The sequence below is a fragment of the Pleurodeles waltl genome, chromosome 6 (assembly GCF_031143425.1).
Source record: "Pleurodeles waltl isolate 20211129_DDA chromosome 6, aPleWal1.hap1.20221129, whole genome shotgun sequence".
Taxonomy (NCBI): Eukaryota; Metazoa; Chordata; class Amphibia; order Caudata; family Salamandridae; genus Pleurodeles; species Pleurodeles waltl.
In genome coordinates, this window is record NC_090445.1 from 835,578,599 (window position 1) to 835,599,863 (window position 21,265).

Sequence of the window (21,265 nt, forward strand, 5' to 3'; positions counted from 1 at the left end):
TACTTCTTTTCATGCATTATATTTATTGATGTACCACTGTCGATAATGAAAGGCATTGAACATCCATTTATTTTCAATGTAATCCTTGGATAGTGTTGTTATGATTTTGCTGCTTTGACATGTCAACTTTTCTTTGACTGACTTTTCTTCTCACAGGCGACCAGTTGGACATGCACGTTTTTTTGAGGTAAGCATTGACATGACACAATCACTTCCTTCACTTTCACTTATTATTGAGATGGAAGGACTATTTGATGGTGATTTAGAGATGATCAACTTTCTTTTGTATCTATTTGACTCAGCTGATGTCGCTGCTTGGTCTTGATGACGCGCAACAAATGTTGCTTCTGCAGTGTTCTGGTTTTGTCATCGGGCTGTGACACACTTAGGGTACTTTTTCCTTCGCTCTGCATAGCGTCAAAAAATGGTTCTCTATACCACAGCTTTTGCATATCTGTCTAACGGCAGGACGCTGTCCTTTGTGTGCAAATGCAAATCCAGATCTGAAACACAACTTCTTTTTGCGTGTAGACATCACTTTGTTCTTCAGACTTTTGTTTTGAAATACTTGTCACACTCATGACTGACTCACTTTGGGCACCTCCGGTCTCCATGTCGGCAGCTTGTCTCTTAGCAGGTTCTTCAGCTCTGGTAGCCATCAACCGTAGCACCTAACTAAGAGTTTCTCTCTGCATTCGTTGTCTGAATGAATCGGACAAGTATCGATCATTCTAAGCTGCATGGCTTCTCTGTCATTAAATTCAGTGAACTTACAGTGTTTGACCAGTCTTTCCACAAATTCATTCACTGTTTCATCAACTCTTTGATGTTCTTGACTGAAAACATATTGTTCATAGTTATTGTAGTACTAGATTGAATTTGAGATTCAACACATTCTTAATCTGACGGTATGTAACTTTTTTGTCAGTTCTTGCCATTTTCTTTATAGCTTCTTTCACAGCATCACTAGCAAGATTTTTACGATATTTAATAATCTTCCTGTTATCAGTTTCATCAAGTGCATATATGAAATCTTCAAATGTCTCTATCCAGGCAGTCCACATATCAACAATGCTTTGCTTTTAGGCAGTGGTGAATGGTGGTGGTAGTGGTGTTAGGAAAGCAGCAGCATTGTAGACCAGTGGGGAACTTTCTGATGTCAGGGTTGGAGCTGTCCCCAGCCTCTCTGACTTGAAACCATGATCAGTTCCATTAAGGTAATGCCTTGCAATGGGCTTGTCTTGAGGTCTTCCTGGATGGGCTCCATCGGCTGAACAACCTTTTGCCAAGCTTCTGGCCACTGTAAATATGGACCGCTCAATAAACACAATCCCGGGCACTTCTCTTGGGGCCACCGTCATCTGGGGTATGATAACTCTGCTTATTGAACTCGGTAAGTCATCCATTTAATTCTTTTTGCAGTTCATTTTGTATTTCTAATGCCTAGTTAATCTCTGCCTTGCAGTGCTTCTATTTGCAGTTTAATTTGGTATCTGATAATTTTCTTTAGATGTGCTTTTTAAACCTGGTTGAATCCGCCCTCATCGTTAACACTTTATATACTGTATAACTTTGTGTTTAGCTCAGACCTTTTGTAGGATCTTGGTTTTAGTTTCTTTACCAACGATGCATAAACTTTTCCGTGAAGCTCTCTTTCTATTCACATGCTTCACACCGGATGGACTCCACATACGTCAACCATCGACTCTGCACTCGACCAAAGCACACATGGCATGCACAAGCAGTTTGCTTGGACCAAGGCAAACTCTCCAGGCGAGCACTTTCTTCTTTGGGCTACTTATCCCCTATCTCGTCACCAGTTGTAGCTTCCTCCCCAGCCTGATACCCTCTGAATGACGAGACCACACACAGAGCTGTAAATCACACATCTTTGTTCTTCTATGTGTACCTACGAACTCCCACATTCTAAACTAAGCTTTCATTCTATTTTATTCTAGTAATCATGTCACAGTGATATGGAGTCCTTGGGGAGCCAGAATGGTTCCGTTCTAAATCGTGCAAGACACTACACCTTGATAGGTATTCCTAGAATGAGTCCCATTATTATGTTGTTACCCTAGTCCTTGGGGTCAAATAGGGCTGTCCTTGTTTGAGTTATATATCAAATTAATATAAACATCTTTCTTGGATGTACATAATCCAAGCAGGCACATGTATGACCCCAGTTGACTACACGCACCAGAGTAAATTACATATATTTGCTCATCTAATTATAAGCCTCTCATCGTTTTGCATACCACATAACATTTCTTCTAATGTCTCATCTAAACCACAAACTCTTTTTTTCAAAACATCTACTTTATTGTATATAAGCACAATGTTCATAAACAATCGTAACATTGGGGTATATCTTGTGTGAAAATGTACTGCATTATTTGAAAAGGGTGGATTATTTCTTAGAAATTAGAACATAAGGAAACAAGAGAAGAGGAAGACATATTAGGAAGAAGAACAACATAGAAACAAGGCAAAGATGGCAGCACTAGGGGATAATAGACAATATCTTTACATATTTACATATTTCAAACACATAATACAGAAGAATACATGATAATGGTAAGACAAAAGGGTCGTTTAACAGGGATGCTGTCTGCTGTTGTTTAATTGTAGGACCCGACTCTGTTTGGTCACTGATACTTAGTCTTATTCCTCTCAGATACCAGTGTTTAACTGTACCTGCCTCCAACCCAGCGGTTAGATTTTGTATAAATTGAGTATGTGGGTCCTGTAATTCACTTGACTCATGATAGTAGTGTTAATTGTTTCATGGGAGTAGTCATCATTTTTAGCTTTGATGTGCACTACAAAGACTTCCCAAGGCTTGAACCTGGAGTGTGATTGACCGCTGTCTCTCAACATGCGTAATATGCAAGTCTCTGCTTTAGTCCATTTTAATACTGTCTGAAGCCACTGGGAAACCAGCGGTGGACCAGGTGCTTTACACTGCATAACAATTTGTTGCTGAAACAGTGCAAATACCAGGTCTTTAAATCTATGGAGGTGTTTGTCCGTCTTGGACCTGTGGTGGACCCCTCAGAGACAAGATTCCGGGGGGGGCGTCAAAGCATGTTCAGTTGTTGTGGGGAGGTGGGTCGCTATGGTGTGCCATGTATCCAACAGAGGTGAATATTCCGAGACCATGTGATAACATTTCGCCTCGATCAGGCTGCATCTCGGGCACCTAGGGGTGTGGGAGGGGAACATGTGCTTGATTTGCTGTGGAAATAAATACGCTAGTTTAAATGTTTAAAGTGCCCCGAACGCAGAGAGTAGCGTTCCATAATGTTGACAGAATAGCTCTGTCTTGTAAGAGATCCCCCAGCGAAGTTATCCCCGCCTCCTCCCAAGGGGTTAAGTCATGTGTCCTAAACAATGCCTCTCCGCCCGGTATCTGCACCATAGGGATTAGCGGGCAGTATGGATGGCCTCCATCGTTGCCCGAAACATAGCAGCACAAGCACTTGCGAGCAGCCCTCATTGAAGTGGTTCCCCCAGCTTAGGATTGTGTAGGATGAGAGAGCCATGAGTAGACAGTTGTACCCAGTTGCATGCATGTCAATTCCCTCTCAGCATTAGGAGATGTGTCAAGCCATTGAGTGGGACACTGTAATTGTGCTGAAGCAGAGTAGAGCTCAAAGTTCCCCTTCCAGGAGGGGACGCCTCCAGAAGGGAACGCTTTAATATATGCAGTGAGACCCGACATCTGCCTGTCCCCCATATCGCTGACAGCAGCAAAGTATGTAGTTCACCAAATAAATATTTAGGATTGACTATTGGTAAAGCTGCAAAGAAATATTACAGTCTCTGGAGTGTGAGCATCGTAGCTATTGCCAGCCTCCCCAATGGCGACAACAGGTGGGAGCCCCAAAAGGCGAGGGAGCTGCGAATAGAGCGAAGGGTACGGCCTAGTTTCCCATCGGGTAAGGCTTTGACCAAGTGGGAAATTTGTCTGCCCAAGTATTTAATGGAGTCGTGGCACCATGGTAAACAGTACACTGGGAGTGTGTCCTGAAGTGCCATAGGAATCTGGGACAGGGGGAACAGACACAATTTAGACCAGTTTACTTGTAGACCTGGCAGCCGCCCAAAAGTGCCTAGGAGATGCATTACATGGAGATATGGAAATCCCAGCGTGCCTGAGGTAGATGAATGCATCATCCGCATAAAATGATATTATATGAAAGGTATTAGGTTCTCGAATGCCTCAATGCTTAGCATATGCTTTCAAGTGACAGGCCAATGGTTCCATTGCCAGTGTGAAGATCATAGGTGAAAAGGGGCAGCCCTGTCTGGTGCCCCTGGATATCGGGAAGCTCTCAGATATAGTAGGACCCGTCATCACTCTAGCAGTCAGCATGGTGTATAAGATGAGAAGCCATTTGAGGAATCCCGGGCTAAATCCCCTGTGGCTTAAGGTTGCAAATAAAAATTCCCAGCTTAGCGTATTGAACGCTTTTTCAATCATATGCCAACAGTTGAGTATTATGCAGGATGTGTAAGACTCGCCTGATGTTCAGGACAGTGCTACGTCCTGGTATAAATCCAGATTGATCTACGTGAACTAAGGATGTGATCAAAGAAAGAAGCCTGTTTACAAGAATCTTGCCCGGAATCTTACAATCAGTTTTGAGGAGCGACAGCGGTCTATAGGAACGCACACCTGTGGGGTCACATCACAGTTTTAGTAGGACTATAATCCGTGCTTCCTGTTGCAAGCTCGTAAGCTCTTCGTACACTTTCAGCAAGGGTTGAGTAAGGGCCAACAAATATATGGCGTAATATTCTGCAGATAATTTCCACAGTTTGCAGGGGGGATAGTCGGGGCAGAATGGCCTCGTCCAAAAACACTGCCAATGAGATTGGGTCATTGTCCGGTGGTGATAGGTATAAGGTACTATAGTAATCATGAAAGCCGGTGTTGATAGAGTCTTGCGCTATGGCCAGTGAGCCATCCCGCAACCGAATAGCACCTATTGGAGTATGCTGCCGGTCATCTATGACAAGCTGCGCCAATAATCTCCCCGACCGATCGCCCTCCGCGTGTAATTTAATAATGTGAAACTTGTGATCATGTTTACGAAGGTGTAATTCGACCTCACAATAGAATTTATGGAGATCGCAGAGACGGTCGGGTACAGCCACGCAATTAGTGACCTCAATCTCTAATGCCCGAATGTCCCGTTCTAAGGAATTTAGTTCAGCATGTAATGTGTGTTTTACTCCATATGTGGCCTAGAGGCAATGCCCCCTCACCACCGTCTTGTGAACATCCCACTCAGTCGCCCGAAGTGTGGTCGACCCAGGGTTGTGCTCCCATTATTGTGTAAGGCATTTGGGTAATTGTTCACAATAGGGAGTATATGAGAGGGCACCTAATGGAAGACGCTATGTAATTATATATGGGCATGATTTCCCCATTGTAGAGTTAGTAGTAAAGGGCAATGGTCGAAGAGGGAGCAGGCCATGTATTTCAGATGTATAATTGTTTGTCCCAGTTGTGTGTTGCCTAGCATCAAATCAATCCTGGTATGAAGGTCATGGATGGGGGAATAAAAGGAGTAATCTCTTGTGAATGGATGTCTACTGCACCACAGATCATGAAGTCCTCTATCCTTGGCCTAGGCTCTTAAGCTGTGAAACAGACTGTTTCTCAGTGCAGAGTGCATTGGGGGAAAGAGCGATCAAAATCCCAATCAAAAACACAATTAAAGTCCCCACCCCACAGACGGGGGGGTCAGTCGGCCCTGAAATAGTGCAGGGGATAGTGTATTCAAGAAGTGCCCCTGTGCCTAATTGGGAGAGTAGAGACCCAACTGTTGCCAGTGATGACCCTTCCAGAGTGCCCTCCAGAATGATGAAACGACCCTGAGTATCAATCCTGTAGTGATGCACTGTGTACCGTGCCCCTGGTGCTATCCATATTAGTACTCCTCTGGCAAATGCAGATGATGAAGTGCCATACACCTGACCATGCCACTTGTTTTGAAGCTTCCGAAGCTCACTATCCGTTAGGTGCATTTTCTGCAAGATGGAGAAATGTACCCGATGACATCTGAGGAATACGATGTCTTTCAGCTGGTGTTGCTATCCTGTGCACATTCCATGTTAATAAAGTGTAGCGTGGTATAGTTGTGCCGATATGTCCCTGCATAGCAAGGGAGTGTGTGATGAAGTGGCTGTGTCCTGAGTCGTGCTTCCAGAGGATAGGTGCCTTGCCTTCCCTGTATATAGACTAATGCCTTGTCTAAGCCCCCCTAGTGGGAGAATTACATCAACAAGATCCAACCATCCCATGCTGGTGCATGAAAACAAATGCAACAGATGTAACATTATAACTACAAACAATAAACCCTCAAACTGGTGACAGGAAGGTCCCCTTCCAGGTGCACCAAATACAAATTTTCAGAGTGTGGTCATTCCCCCATCCGATCCGGGGGTGAAAACAGTGATATTGTGCTCGAGCGGTACCACTGGGGTGTAAATAGAACTGGGTGGGGAAGCTCAACAAGTTGCACAGTCAAAACACCAGGCACATGCCAGGGGGCATGGAGGCACCATAACAGTCTGCATTGGGTTGGGATTCCGGTGCAACAGCAACCCCCGAGCCCCTTAAAGGGGCTCATGTGATAGCATTGCCCAGGTGGAACCATCATGCAAGTGTACACTGAAAAACTAGCTCTGCGGTTTTTAAACAGTTGGAGATCATGAGTCAGTCACAGAGTGAAGTCTGTGCCCTTAGTCATATCAGTAGGTGTGGGAGCTATCCACATCCGAGCCAGTCTAGCCTTCTGATATCCTGTAACACTACAAAAGTGTTTGTGGAGTATTGAGGGGTTTCCTGCAGAAATTTGGTTCTTTCTTCTGCTGCTTGACTTTTGGTAGGTTTGGTCTGTTGACAGCTTGGGCGTCGAGTTTGAGGAGTCAACCATTCTCCGGGTTCCACATCCCCGGCTGAGGAATGAGTAATACCCTTGGTATGCATCCATGTCCAGGCGTCCTCCGGCGTGGGAAAAATGTGGACCTTATCACTATGAACTACATGGAGTCTAGCTGGAAACATCAGGGCATATTTATACTTCTGCTCCCTTAGCCGTTGTTTGATCTTTGTTTATGTAGCACGCTGATGTTGTACCTCCGCTGTGAAATCTGGGTATGCCGTGATGTTTGCGTCCTCGTGCTGCCATGGACCGTGTGTCCTAAATCTTTGCAGGATCATGTCAAGGTAGTGAAGTAAACGAGCAATTAATGGACGAGGTGGAGCTCCTGGCAGTGGTGGTCTCCCTGGGATTCTATGAGCTCTTTCAATCGAGAATAATTTGGGGAATCTGACCATTGAGGATGGTGTCTTTTAGCCAGGTTTCGATGAAAATCTCAGTGTTCGTGCCCTCTGCTTTTTCAGGAAAGTCTAGGAAGCGTACATTGTTTCATCGAGAGCAACCATCCGCTTCCTCCGCTCTGCGGTGTTGGACCACCACCTCCGCGCTGAGCTGCCACACCTGTTTCCAGTTCCTGACAAGTGGGCCTCATGGCACATAAAGAAGACTCCATTGCCTTGACCATTTCGGTCAGTTTGCAGTGGTCCACCCGGAGGACGTTCACATCCTAGGAGACCGAGTCAACTTTGGATTCCAGTGAGGTTCATGAATGGCCTGCAATATTTTCTCAAATTGGGTGGAGTGCATTTGAAGCATGGCTTTTAATTGATGCAGAGCCGTAGAGGCATCCGTAGGGTTGGATGCTCGTGTGGGGTGTTCTGGGTGGTCCTGTGGTGTGGTTCTACAAGTTTTAGTTTTTACCATTTTGATATCCAGTGTTGACATTCCAGAGTGTACTCGGAGCATGTAAAAGAGACTCCCAAACAGCGAATGGCTATATGCTTGTTGCATAGGAATAACACAGCTCCCAGAGACCCAGTTAATGCATATACGCAGCCCGTGGTGGGCCACAGAGTAATGCTGCACAGCCACAACCGCACACCAAGCATTGGCCAGCAATACTATGTCTTGTTTAGGGGGTGTTTCAATGTATGCAGACCATCCATGGGCTTTTGCAGCTATGTGGCCATGTGGCACACAGTCCAGCACGGTCCTCCTCCACGCAATGGACCCTACGGGCTAGTTCCAATACGCTGTTGATTACTTACTGTGGAGACTGTCTCTAGGCCACTCACAGTGATGCAGCACCACCAGCAGCACAGTCTCACAGGGTCCGATAGTATTGGATGCATGCAGGTCAACAGTTCTCCATGTAGGCCATCATCTCCATCGGATCCCCTCAGCGAGGCATGTAACCACAGCAGTGCACTCCCTACATGCCTGCCGCCTCCTCCGCTGTCATCTTCAATACCCAGGCTGTTCCCCGATTCATGGTGTACGCAGCTCACCTTCGGCCCCCAAAGAGAGGATGTTCTGTCCGTGAAGGCCTTAGCAGTAAGGGTTCCAGGAGTGCACAGCCGCAGCTCACCTCGGTCCCCCAGCGTCGCCCAAAAAGCAAATTACGTGTTGTCTGGAGGTGGATGGGCTGGATATCACATGATAAAGTTGGGGCCGATGCCTGAGCTGATTACAGAGCGCCCGACACGACCACCCTCTTGGCCACGTCCCCTCTAAACCACATACTTAAACGTGGTATGAGCACATTTCTTTGTAAGATAAAGTAAATATGTTTACATGACCAGTACAATAAGCCTGTTAAATCGATGAGATGGTATGCATGAATGGTGATCAGTAGCTGTACTTCTGTGCGTGGGGACCAGGGAAGAAAATTTCAAGAGAATATTCTGGGTGACTGACAAACCCCTTCTTGTAAACTAGAACCCCAACATGGTTTTATGTCTGCAGGTTGGGATGTGCAGGTCCGTTTCATGAAACCCCCAAGTGTTTTATGCTCTGGTTGTACCTTTTGATACATTTAATAAAAATTCTGCTGAGGATGCTCTTCAATAGGTATGTTGATTGCATGATTGTTTTATCTAATTAATGATAAATGACTTAAGCTGACTGACTATTTGGAGGTTGTATTACAATATAGATTAATGTTTTATGAGCAGAAAATACCATTATTTCCTCTAAAAAAAAATGTAAGTGTTTTTGTTGGTGATATGGTCATATCACTTTGTTGCGTTCAGCACCCTGCTGCACAGGCTTTCAGCCAAGCACAGCTAATATTACCACCCGATACGTTTTACAAATACATTATTAAATGAAATGAATAACACCATTTTGTCATGAGGTGACAACCCGATCCCCACACATCTTCCCTGAAAACATGCACTTGGTTGTTTTTGGAGCTCTTTTCCTTTCTTGTATGTTTTATTAATACTTACAAAAACATATAGCAATCTTAATTCTGGCAGAAATGACAAAGTATAATGTCTTGGCACAAATCATGATAGGGAGTTCATGAGCACAACACGCGAACAGCAAGAAGGGTAGGGTGAAGTGTGATAGGACAACAAGGGGTGGAAGTGATAACCAAATGAAACAAACATTTGCAATGCAGTGGGTCTCGTATTTGCTCGAGTTAGAGCTGTTAGCATTGTAAACCCCTAACCTGACTTTTCTTGCCACATAAATTGAAAATGAAAAAGTAAAACAGTTTCACATAAGCGAGCCGATTCTCAGCGCTACGGCTGCCATTAGCACCAGCGTGAAGCGACACACAAAAGGAAAAAGAGGTTTGCTCTCAGTCAAACTTTTCCGCAAAAGTGCAATTAGCCATGTAACATAGGCGATGGCCAAGAGGGTAACAAAACCTCCCCAAGAGGGGACAAGCGTAAACCATTTGCCAATGTCATCAAAAGATTTTTGAAGGGCAAGACAATGAACGAGTGGTACTGATGGGCTTGGGGTGGGCGTGGTTAAAAGCCCAGATACATACCAACACGTCTGAAAAGCAGTGCTTGTGCGCTGCTATGCTCAACCTAAAAAGGTGGGGAATATGGTTTGAATATGACAGTGTGGAAGGATAGGCTCAGTATGTCATCAGGAATAAATGTAACAATAATGCCATCAACGCGTGTGGCTCTTGAAGTCATGTAAATAACCAATTTATAAGGTTCATGAGATTCACGTAATATCCGTGTAGAATGTTAAGGAAATTCCACCTAATCTGCCAGTGTGTAAAATATTGATCATGCCTGTTAAGAGAGTAAACATAATGGATGATCTGATAATGTTTTGCGGTGACAAAACATTAGAGCTGCACTATGTAAAATAAGCAGGGCTGATTGACTTAGCAATGTCAAAAATAATATTGCACTAGAACCTCTCACGCTGGGGAAATAAGGGAGACCTATTGTTGACATACGGTGTTTGGTTGTACCAACCACTCTGCAGTGTCACAAATTGGAAGCTCATTATGATTTAGGTGCTGATCATCTTTTCAATAGATCTACAATATGGCTGCTGATGTAGAGGATAGGAACTGTCCCTAAATTTGTTTAAAGGCAGTACTCAAATCCAGTACTCTGTAAATAATAATACGTTTGTTAGATGCTTAGACTGAACATCTCTGACAAGCATTTACTCAGTGTAGAAACCCTCTTTGTTTGCCAGTGACAGAGAATACACATCTTTGTCCTTGTGATCCACCTGCACCGGCAAAAGAGATTTCCTCTGTGCTATTCATGTCATGTAGAATAGCAAGTTTAGTTGAGGAATGGATTAATGGATTTGTGGGGCCCGTACATTACATCATATTCCAACCCACTATTGGCTTATTTGGGCACAGGTCTGTGGATTAGTGGCCACCACCATCAAGAATCAAGAGAGGGTAGTCCAGCTTTTTACAACTTGATTAAGGTCCAATACAAGTTTTGAAGTATTTTAAAATATATTAATTTGACTCTCGCTCAGTAAAACTTGTGCTGTGTATGTAATTTACTGGGGAAAGAACTTTGGTTGAATAATCCAGAGAGTACTATGTGTTTCAGTGTGCTTGAAGTGTAATCTCTGTAAGTTTTGAGAATAACTTTGTTGTCAATATGTTGTATCTTCCCATTAAGACTCCTCTATAATTTCTCCGGGTGTCTACATATGATCATATGAGTGAGTTAATGAGCATTATTCAGTGTCAGCTCTGTGTGCTAATAATACTCTGAAGAAGATGTCTATAACACCAAAATTGTAACTGGGCCAAACTCTGCTTTCAGGTTGTCAAATGTATTGAGGAAGTCCCTAGAAATAATTCAGTTAAGTGTCTTGATACATTTAGTGGCCAATTCTGACCAATGAAAGGGGCACTTGTCGACGCACACAGGCCTATGTTATGTCAAATGGCTGCACCAGAATTAAGGAGTAGGCATGTGTGTAAATTTTTGTGTGCTATGTCCAATGAGGCCCACATTGCACTCACTGTGGGACATATGTCTGAGCCTAGGGCGGGATTCCAGTTATTTTCTTTCTATGTGAACTTTCTGTGACTGTCCGGAGGTGGGGTGAAGTTCACAATGCGGGTGAGGCACACCCGTTTGGATAGGTGGTGCGCTTTATAGTATTATTCCATGTTTGGTATTTGAGGGCCTCCTGATATGGTAGTCGCACTCAGTTTGGCCAGTTTGAGCCTTGGTTTTCTACCTGGGCTTATGAAATGTCTAGTAGATTTTTTTAACACCTGGAGTGTGAATAGGGTGATGGGTAATGGTATTGTGCTTAAAAGGTCAGTTAAACAGAGGATAACAACCATGTTCATTATGTCGTCTCTGTCTAGAAGGATAGATGGAAATCTGTCTGCCTGGTGTAGTCATTGGAATGTTTGCATATTAGAAGTTCTAGGTTATCTTTTATTATTTTTCTTTTAAACTCCTATTTACCAGTAGTGCCAGATGTCGGGTTGTTAGTTGTTTAAATACATGACTCACCACAGGGACAGAGGTAGAACACCTGACAGTGGCAGCAGTAGCTCTTTCTCATTTAATCCTCTAGCTAGAAAAAGAGAAAAAAGTAATAATTTCCTTAAGTAGTGGAATCGATGCTCTCGAGTTGGAGAACGTAAACAAGATATTTGCCTAGAATGGTATTTTTCTGAAGGCGGCGCCTGCTGTTTTGTCTAATGGCAGCGGAGAAGGGCTCTAAAGACAACAGGAAGATGAGTGAGGGGAGTGGACATCCTTTGTAGTTGCCTCTGCAGATATTCACGGCGCCAGAATAAAGCCTCTGTATTGAACTTGCACTGAGGGCTTTGAGTGCAGCCTCTTCATTTTGAAAATAATGTCTGGGTCTCTGCCCGACATTAGTAGAAATTCAAGAAGCCCACTCCACCTGGTTAAAGACCTCCTCGCTTTCCCATTAAATTGCCACTATTTCATTTGTCTCATTGGAAAGCGAGTTCAGGTGATTTCCAGATGATTTCCCAGGTTCAAACTCAAGATTTTGACTAACCTCTTGGTGACGATATTGAGATGGAAGATGTGGCGATAGCTTACATATTTTGTGGTGTTTTTGTTCTATTTGTGGACAAGACATTGCAGGGCATGGTGAATTCTGAACAAAGTAACCTTCTGGCTTTGTCTTCTTACAAGAATTGTGGAGTGGTCTGACAACGTGCGTCTTATAAATTCTACAGAATTCGTTTGAGAGTCCATTGTCTCCAGATGATTCACTATATGGTTGGTCAGATATCCCTTTGGATATTTTCTCAAGTGTGACTTCCCTCTTTAGCATTGGTCTGCTGTCCTCCGTCAATCATGGGATATAGATACTAACCGAGGTGACTCTTCAGCTGCTATTTTGTGTGGGCATTCCATTGTGTATAGCTTTTAGAAGATGTCTGCTAACACAATATTAACTTGGTGTATGAGGAGGGAGCTTCTTACTCGTAGATATATGGTATCGCAACCTGCGGCTCTCTACATTTGAAATGGATGGTCAGTAGTTGTCAGACCTTCTTGCAATGTTTATAGTGACTATTTAAAAAGGTTATGGCATATTCTGCTTTAGAGATGTACGGTGCATTGATGTAAAATGTTCTTTTTTCAGCTGCCATCACATTTTGGGTATCATACCTTTTTGTCATATTGTTAATAGCCTTTTCTAGCCGAGATTGTTCCATTACAAGTTTACGTTTAACTCTAGCATAATAGTCATCATCCACCCCCTCATAGCTGCCCACGGAATCTGAACCAATATAACGCAACCCTCAGTGCATTTATGGTGTTTCTTAGCATTGTTTGTGTGGGTAGTTTAAATCTCAAGATACTCATTCTCCATATCTTAGTGGCTGGAGTCACATGACCCACATGTAGTCCTATTACATGTGTGTGGTCTGAAATTCTCGTTTATAAGTATGCAGAATGTGGCATGACAGCATTTGTGCCAGAACATAGATTCATGAACAAGAGCCATGAGCACAGGATCCCTTAACTCTTTAGATCTAGTGTTGGGTATATGTCAGGAGTCTTAATGGCATAGTCCAAAATAACATCTTTCAAGATTACTGTAATTAGCGTTAACTTTATCATATGGACCAGTTCTGTCTAGTATCGGGTCTAGTGCAGATCACAACTTAGACAGAGGAAAATTCTGTCAGCAGCCTAGAGGTGCTTGAAGAGAATGATTCCTTTACCAAATTAGGGGCACAGACTGAGCCTATAGTCAATTATGAGTAGACGTGGGCGAAATCGTAATCACCCCAGTGGAATTGGAATTGTTTCGGTAAATTTGGTGTTACACTTCTCACTGAAAATTCTTGAAATTTTCCCATTATTCAGTGTCACGTAATTTTGTGTGTCCACCACAGCCTTTTACAGGGAGCATGTAGAAATGATGCTAACAGCCACAATGCGAGTGGCTATTGCTTGCTCCACTCGTTTTTCTTGTAATACTTTACCGCAAAATGCATCTCCATTTTCAAAAATTGATAGAAGGATGCATATTGCGCTAAAATATAGCGCTAAATCACAGCTTTGCATTTGACCTAATTATTCTATATTTTATCAAATTTTCATGTAATTGTGCAAAAGCATACTACGCAAATTTCCCACACCACTAGTTTTGGTAACTGCCTCGGTATCAGCCTATCAGCCTATAGACACAAATTATATCTAAATCATCTTGAACGATAGTGACTTTCTGAACATTATGGCAAGCCCACAGTTCTTTGAAGAGCGTTTAGGGGCAGACATGCTTGCTGTCCTGGAAGAGAATTGGGTTCTGCTGCTGCTGGCCTCTGCTCCCACCCAGCGCCTCTGAGCTTCAGTGACTCAGAAGGGGATAGATGCGTCTTTTGTATGATTGCAATGCCTGGGGCTTTGGAAGCTATGCAGGAAGGGCTCTTCTTTCGTTCTTTGCAGTTGGGGATTGAGGTGTCACTGTGGTCTGTTATAGATATGAATGATGCCTATGGTGATGCCTTTGCTGCTATGATGTATATAAATGATAGGCATAGTGAAAGCCAATTTGTGAGTTATGGAGTATGTACCCTTTGGTAAATGGTTAGGATTGTTGGCTTTATATACCTTCACAGTGGCACATATCGTACACTGTGTAGCTTCACTATTTTGATAAGCTCATAGTACACCAGAGATAGGGTATGGTGGTGCCTTAGCTTACGGGTCACATGGAGTAGTATGTCACCATATGAATGTATCAGAAGTCGGAGTTTCCGAAGGTATTTCTGGGCCCCCTCCAAGCTGGAATTTAGTTGCACGTCACCAGTCTGAAGGGATCATGCCGCATTCTGTGATGCTCCATTGCACTCCAGTATGGGGAGACCCATCATGGGGTTCACTGCCAATCAGTGCAGGGACACTACGTTTTTTGTAGCTCTTTTATTTGTCCGGGCCACAAATCACTTAATTTCTGTGAATCTGTTGGGAGAATACACCCTGCCTTGGCCTCTGTCGCTGTAGTGGTGAAACCACTCACATGCTTCTCAGGCTCCAGGGTCTCGATCTGTCCTTTAAATTTCATCAAAAAGGCATTTATCTGGACCTCGACGGCAGTACCGTGCCAATGAGATCCCCAGAGCCTCATAAATGAGCTGCCATGTTAGCAGGCATTAGAGCCCCGCTTCCACGGAGCTCTTTTCCATATTTCTGCTTCTTAAAGCCTAGGTACCAAGATGTGCTGCAAGTGCGACTTGTGTGTTGGCTGAGTACCATTTTCATGCTGGCTGAAACCGAATTGATATCTGTAGCAATCCCATGATTTATAAATTGACCACCGTTGATCAATTAATCTCAAGGAAAATATGCTTGAAAAGTGTCCTACAACTGCTCTCCATTCTTTGCCAAACCGTAGTTGGACATGTATAAAATGGTTTTATTTAGAGGGGCATAAGTGCCATGGGGTGACCACTGATGTAATTTGTTCCTTCGATTTAGTAATAACCTTTTGTCTTCCTCCTTATTAGCTTCAGTTTCACGGAGGCCTTAAATCAGTGGTTACGTGATCAGAAATTAGGGTTGTTGTTTTTGCCTTTGGGTCACAGTACAGACTCCATGTGATCTATCTTTGCCGACCTTAGGAGAGGCTATGTAGGTGGTAATTTTGCAGTGGTGCTGCACTGCAGAGAAGTGACTGTCCTCACGTGATGTGCAGTTGGCTTGTGTATGCGCTGTTTTTATTGCCTGACGACGCAAATTAATAATCACAGGCCACTGTTCTGATTGTTGAAGGGGTCCATGTTTTGGGGTCAGTCGATCTCGATCAGAAGCCCTGCAGACATCCCACATCTGCCTGGACAGCAATTTTATGTCCAAAGAGGTGTGAACAGCGCAAACATAGGCTCATTTTCTCTTTGGGCAAACAATGTGCACTTTGCATAGTTTGGTCATGGAGCTGTCTATAGCAGCTTTTTCTCCTAGAAAAGGTGTATTGCACTAGTTTCACTTTTCAGTAATTTGTTCAAGCCAACATTCGGAATTTTACAGGCTTTTATTAGGGTCATAATTGAAGTTCACAGAGTTGTAAGAAACACTTTACAAAATGTGTCGTAGAGAGGTTCGTCCGTTTTGCAGAGAAAAAAAACATAACCACGGGCTTGGGAAGACCACTAAGCTTACAAGGGCACCAAAATAAGACCTGGAATTATTTTAGTGATGCTCTGATACTCCACCATGCTAGTTAATTCAAGTCTGAAGTACACTTTTTTTTAAAAAAAAAGGGAATGTCTATCCATGTTTGTCCTGGTTAAACCTGTTGTAATAATTAGCAATATGCAGAAAATAATGACCGTGGCGAGCATGTATATATTTTAACAATATCATTTCACTTGAAATAAAATGGCATCTGTATATTTCTGCCTCATCCTCATAAATGTGGGATTCGGCTCATATAATATTTTTCCTGCACTTATTATTGATGTATGCAAATGAAATAAAACATTTAGGTTGTAGAAGGTGTGGAGGAAACACCTATTGTAGCTTGCGGGGCAAGGGAGTAGCCAGAAAATGAAAGTACTCCCCCTTTGCACCGTACCTTTAATGACTCTGGGTGTCCATGCACACATTTTCCTGGAAGAGTTCCTTTCACTCTTCAGTCCATCCATCCTCCACGCACCCATACCTCCATCTATCCATTCATTCGTTCTTTCACTGCGCTTAGATCATTTGGCAGTGCTTACCCCACACTCCTTAATCCTGTACCATGTTTTTTTTCAGCTGCAGCCGGGGGGAGGGGCATAAATAACTAATTAATGTTTTAGTGGCCCAGTGACAACCCCTCGAGTAACTGCTAAAATAGGGGGTTCGTGACGCCACTGGTTTAGGACTTTAAACAGCTGCTACTTGTCGAATGAAGCCTGCAGTAAGCTGCGAAAGCCTGGAGTATTTGACTGTAGCACTGCTTTCAGGTCCCAAGTCTTATTTTGCTGCAGCGACTGCTAACACACCCCTTTTGGGCACAAGTCACACGCGGAGGGAGCGGGTCATGCCCCCTGCCTTTTCTCCCCCCCCATCAGTCTTGATATCCAGTTATATAAAAGTTGCGTTGCCCTCCAGTGCCTTGTGCGCAGTTCACCGAGGTCGAATGATCAACATAGTATCACAATGGCTGCGGAGAGTCGAGTTGCACCCGTCTTGAAGGAGCAAGTGATTAATGTTGCATGCAGGCTGTTAGTGCGCCTAGTAACTCACCTAGAAAAGAACAAGCTTCCTTCTCGTGGTTTATCTCCTGATCTGAGCTTTTGTTTCATGTCCCCCTAGCATTTGCCTTCGCTCATCGGCCGCTACGTGCCCTTCGCTGCGGTGGCGGCTGCCAACTGCATCAACATCCCTTTGATGAGACAGAGGTAAGATGCTGCCTGACTGGAGCTAAAATTACTGCTTGTTTGAGAGGCCTGCCTCCTTCGAGTGTGCAAGATCAACGTGTGTCTAGCTTTGACAAGTGACTTCAAACCTCACAAATTGAGGCCTAAAACGTGTACGTGCTGTGCTGATACTCAACTAATGAACCTGCGCGTTTATGAAACCATCCCCTCTGGTCGCGCGGAGACCATAGAGAGGGAATGAAAGAGAACACCTTTGGTCAACAATCATCCGAGCCCCTTGAAAACTCTAATTCCCGACCAAGGCCGGCCAGTAGCAGATGAGCTCACATTGTTTCTTTAAGTTGAGGCCTGTTGGTGCGGAGGCTGGTGATGAATTGAACCTGTTACAATTTTCTACTGCCAGAGCCGGGACTCTTGTATCTCTTTTTTCGAATGTAATCATTATATATCCTGCCATGAACAGTAAAGTCAATTGGGGGAGTTGGTGCCAGTTGAAGGGTTTTATTAACAAATGAATTCAAATCGAATTCATTGTTCAGTAAATATTACTATTTAGTCATCATCATTACAGATTCAAATAATCAGTATTTAAAAACAAGCTAAAATACCACGTTAAAAAGAATTACAAAAAAGTGGAGAAAATACAGCACGTGTGTTCCATAAAGGAAGTTGCTAATCTAAATTAATATAGTGGTTTTAGCATGAAATGGGCAATTTTTTCAATAATAAAAAAAGATGAGAGAAACCCAACTGAAATGTTCTGATGGGAGAATTAAAATAAAGCCTCCGCACTTAGCAGTAGAATATTTGCAAAGCTGGAAAGTATTCTTAGTTATAATTCATCAGGTATCACTAATCTCTGGGTGTGAAAGGGGAGGGCTCAGGGAGGCCTCTCCTATCCAGTCCTGCTCTCCTTGAAAAACTAAGAAACACACACTAATATAATTCTGCCAAAGCACGATTGAAAACAGATATATCATTCGCTGTACCCATCAACCAATCAGTTCTCAGCAAACTCTGGGAGCAGGTGAACTCCCGTCTGACCAGAGAAGCACATAATTGAGTCCTTTGAATGATACAGACACTTCTTCCCACAAGTAACGTTTCCTTCCATCTCCTCTCCTCCTGTTGAGAACCACACAATCAGTTGTTTAATACATAACAAATGCATTTTCACTGGCTAAAAGAGGGCTCCTGGAAAGAAATAGCATCTGCAGTGGAAGAGAAAAACATCTTGTGCTAGACAACAGTTTAATGCAAATATAGGCCTTTTAACCATAACGTGTAAAATCAACATTAAATATGCGATCAGTAGTCAGGCTAACCTAAATCAGTTTATTGTTATTTCATTTGTGTGCTTAAAATGCCTGAGCATGATTATCTACTACAAATTTGCATTTATTATGCACGTATGATTTAGCATAACATTTTGCACTTCTCAGTAAACGTTTCTAGTTTACGAAAGGAGAAAAGTTGCTCCATCACTCTCTTTAAAATTGGACTTTCTGCACTGAAATCTGCATGCATCGTTTGTTCGTAGCATTTTATCTGGTATATTCTGTCAGGTTTTATTCCCGAAATTCACTGGCATGAAATTGCAGACATTCTTTAATTGCTGTTCAACTTCTATTTCTGATCCCTCAGCAAATATTTGTCTATGCAGTGATCAAAATTAAAAAAGGCACTCATGATACGGACTAAACGTTGGTATCACAGTGCCCAACAAAGTGCATACCAGCATGAAATGCTGCTCAAAGTCCTGTGGTAGACAGAAAATCCCATGCACATGAATCAAAAATCATATTACATCCTAATTATAGCTCCACACTTATTCACTGTTAACTAAACAACTGCAATGCAGTGTATGTGTCTATATTTGTAATACTTGAATTGCTTGTGCTGTTAGCTTTTCTCCCAAAGGACAGCCTAACTTTCAACCGAACATGCTAGACTGAACTTGCCACATCCATGTAACACAACAAGGATATGTCACAAGGCTACCTAGGGGCGCAGCTCCAGGGGTATGATTGGGGCATTACACCCCCCTAAAAAGTGTATTCTATAGTAAATAGTTCGGTATAAATGCTTTCAGTCAGGTAATGTGAAATGTCTGTCATATTTGACCTGGGATTTTTACATACGCACACTGACAAGAGCACACTCTCTCTACTGTATATTTTGAAAGCCTTAAAATGTTGATTAGTTTGAAAACTATTGCATTTTAACAGTTCACCCCCCACAATTCTTTAAGCCCCCTCATGTCCTGCTTCTCATATAATGTGTTTTAACAAGATGTCCCAGAGTGATTTTTGGGAAATCTGAAGCTTTCAGCCCCCCAATCATACTGACTAAGATACTACCATTATGGCTACCAAGATCACCCTATTTAAAAATACACCACACTCTATTTCAATCAGTGCTCAGTAGCCAATCCTTATGATACGCATTCAGCACAGTTCAGACATACCAAATATTAGACTGTTATCGAACTACCATCACACGTACCCTCCTTCATTCTCTTTGAAGCTCTGTTATTACCTATCAGTAAGATACACTTATAATTTGCTCTGCCCCCAACAGAACATGAAGAATGACCTCCTGATATCCCTCTGGTTATTACTCAGCAGCAAAAGCATGTAGTTGCCAGTGTTACCATCTCAACTTCTGTTATGTTATATGTATTTCTAAAGTGCACCATCACCTGCAAAGGTATCCTGGCGTTCACAAGGGTATTATGCTGCTGAAGTGTATGTTCAGTATGCCAGTGCTGGAGTGGGGATCTCAGTAAGGTTATTTGGTTCACAAGAAGAATTTACCATCCATTAGAGTGAGAAATCCCTGCTGTCACTGGTGGGCAATGGATCTTTGACGTTGGCTAATTTTAAATAGGAGCTATATATCAACATTAAAATGCCACCACAATCTCTAGTCTATTTTCGGTCAGGAAGGAGCCAGTCCATCAGAGTGCATGTTCTTGATTCTGATGTTGTTTAGCTGTTGTATGAGGATTGCAGTGGAGACTGTGTCAGATACTGAGAAGAGATGCAGGAGGATGATGGCTGCTGAGTCTTCTCTGTCTAGAGTAGTGCGGTTTTAATCTGGGGGCAGTGATAAGGACAGTTTCCGTGCTGTGGCTGGGTCTGCAACCAGACTGAGAGGTGTCGAGGAGTTTGTGGTTGAGGGTTTTTCTCTGACCATGGCCGGGAATGGTAGCAGGAAGATCGACCTGTAACTGGTGAGCTTTGTAGGGTCCTTGGAGGGTTCTTCTGCAGTGGGAGGACAGTTGCATGTTTCAGTCATCTGGGAACATCATGGAAGAGGTGGAGGCATTACAATGGCTGTGAGCATGATTTTGGTGGTTTGCAGTCCTCTTGGAGTAGGCCTGGTGTGGACAGGGAATCAGATGGGGCCTTTGAGTGGATGTACTTCATGATGGCAGGGGTTTCTTCTGGGGTGATGACGGGCCATGTGGTTAGCATTGGTTCTTCAGATAGGATGGGAGGTTTTTAGGTGAGTAATGTCAGGTCGAGTTGTAAGTTGACGTTGCTGTAAATGGCAGTGATTTTGTTGCTGAAAAACTGAGAGATTGTTACAGATGTTCTGCAAGGGGTAATGGAGTTGAAGGTGACTGCTGGTGAGGTGAAATCCTTCTAAATGGTCAAGCTTTCTTTGCTTTTATTGGTGTTGGCATCAATGTGGTCCACCAGAGTGGAACATTTTGGTGTCCAGATGATTTGGTGGTAGCGCCCCGGGCAGATTTGAATGTGTTCCTGACTTTGTCTTTGCTCATTCCCAATTTGTGCTCCAGTTGTTTGCAGTGTTGTTTCATCAGTCTGAGTTCCTTTGTGTACCAACTGCCTTGGGGTCTGGAGGTGGTGTGTGTATGTTAGAACAGGACAGGAATGCTGAGCTTGATGAGGGGGTGATCTGTTCAGAAGACTGGTGTGGGTTTCTCAACTCTGATATTGTTGAAGGTGCTGTAAATATGGTCCAGGAGGTGTCCGGGGGCATGGGTCGATCACTTTACTTGGGTGAT

General features: G+C 43.3%; 1 protein-coding gene across 2 annotated transcripts in view; it reads left to right on the forward strand.

Moving 5' to 3' along the window:
• Positions 1-21,265, forward strand: part of SFXN3 (sideroflexin 3) — a 223,764-nt gene that overhangs the window by 121,103 nt on the left and 81,396 nt on the right. For both annotated transcript variants that reach the window (XM_069239538.1, XM_069239539.1), the window contains one exon: positions 17,165-17,250. In XM_069239538.1, coding sequence (XP_069095639.1) covers positions 17,165-17,250 — 86 coding nt within the window. The remainder of the gene's footprint in view (positions 1-17,164; positions 17,251-21,265) is intronic.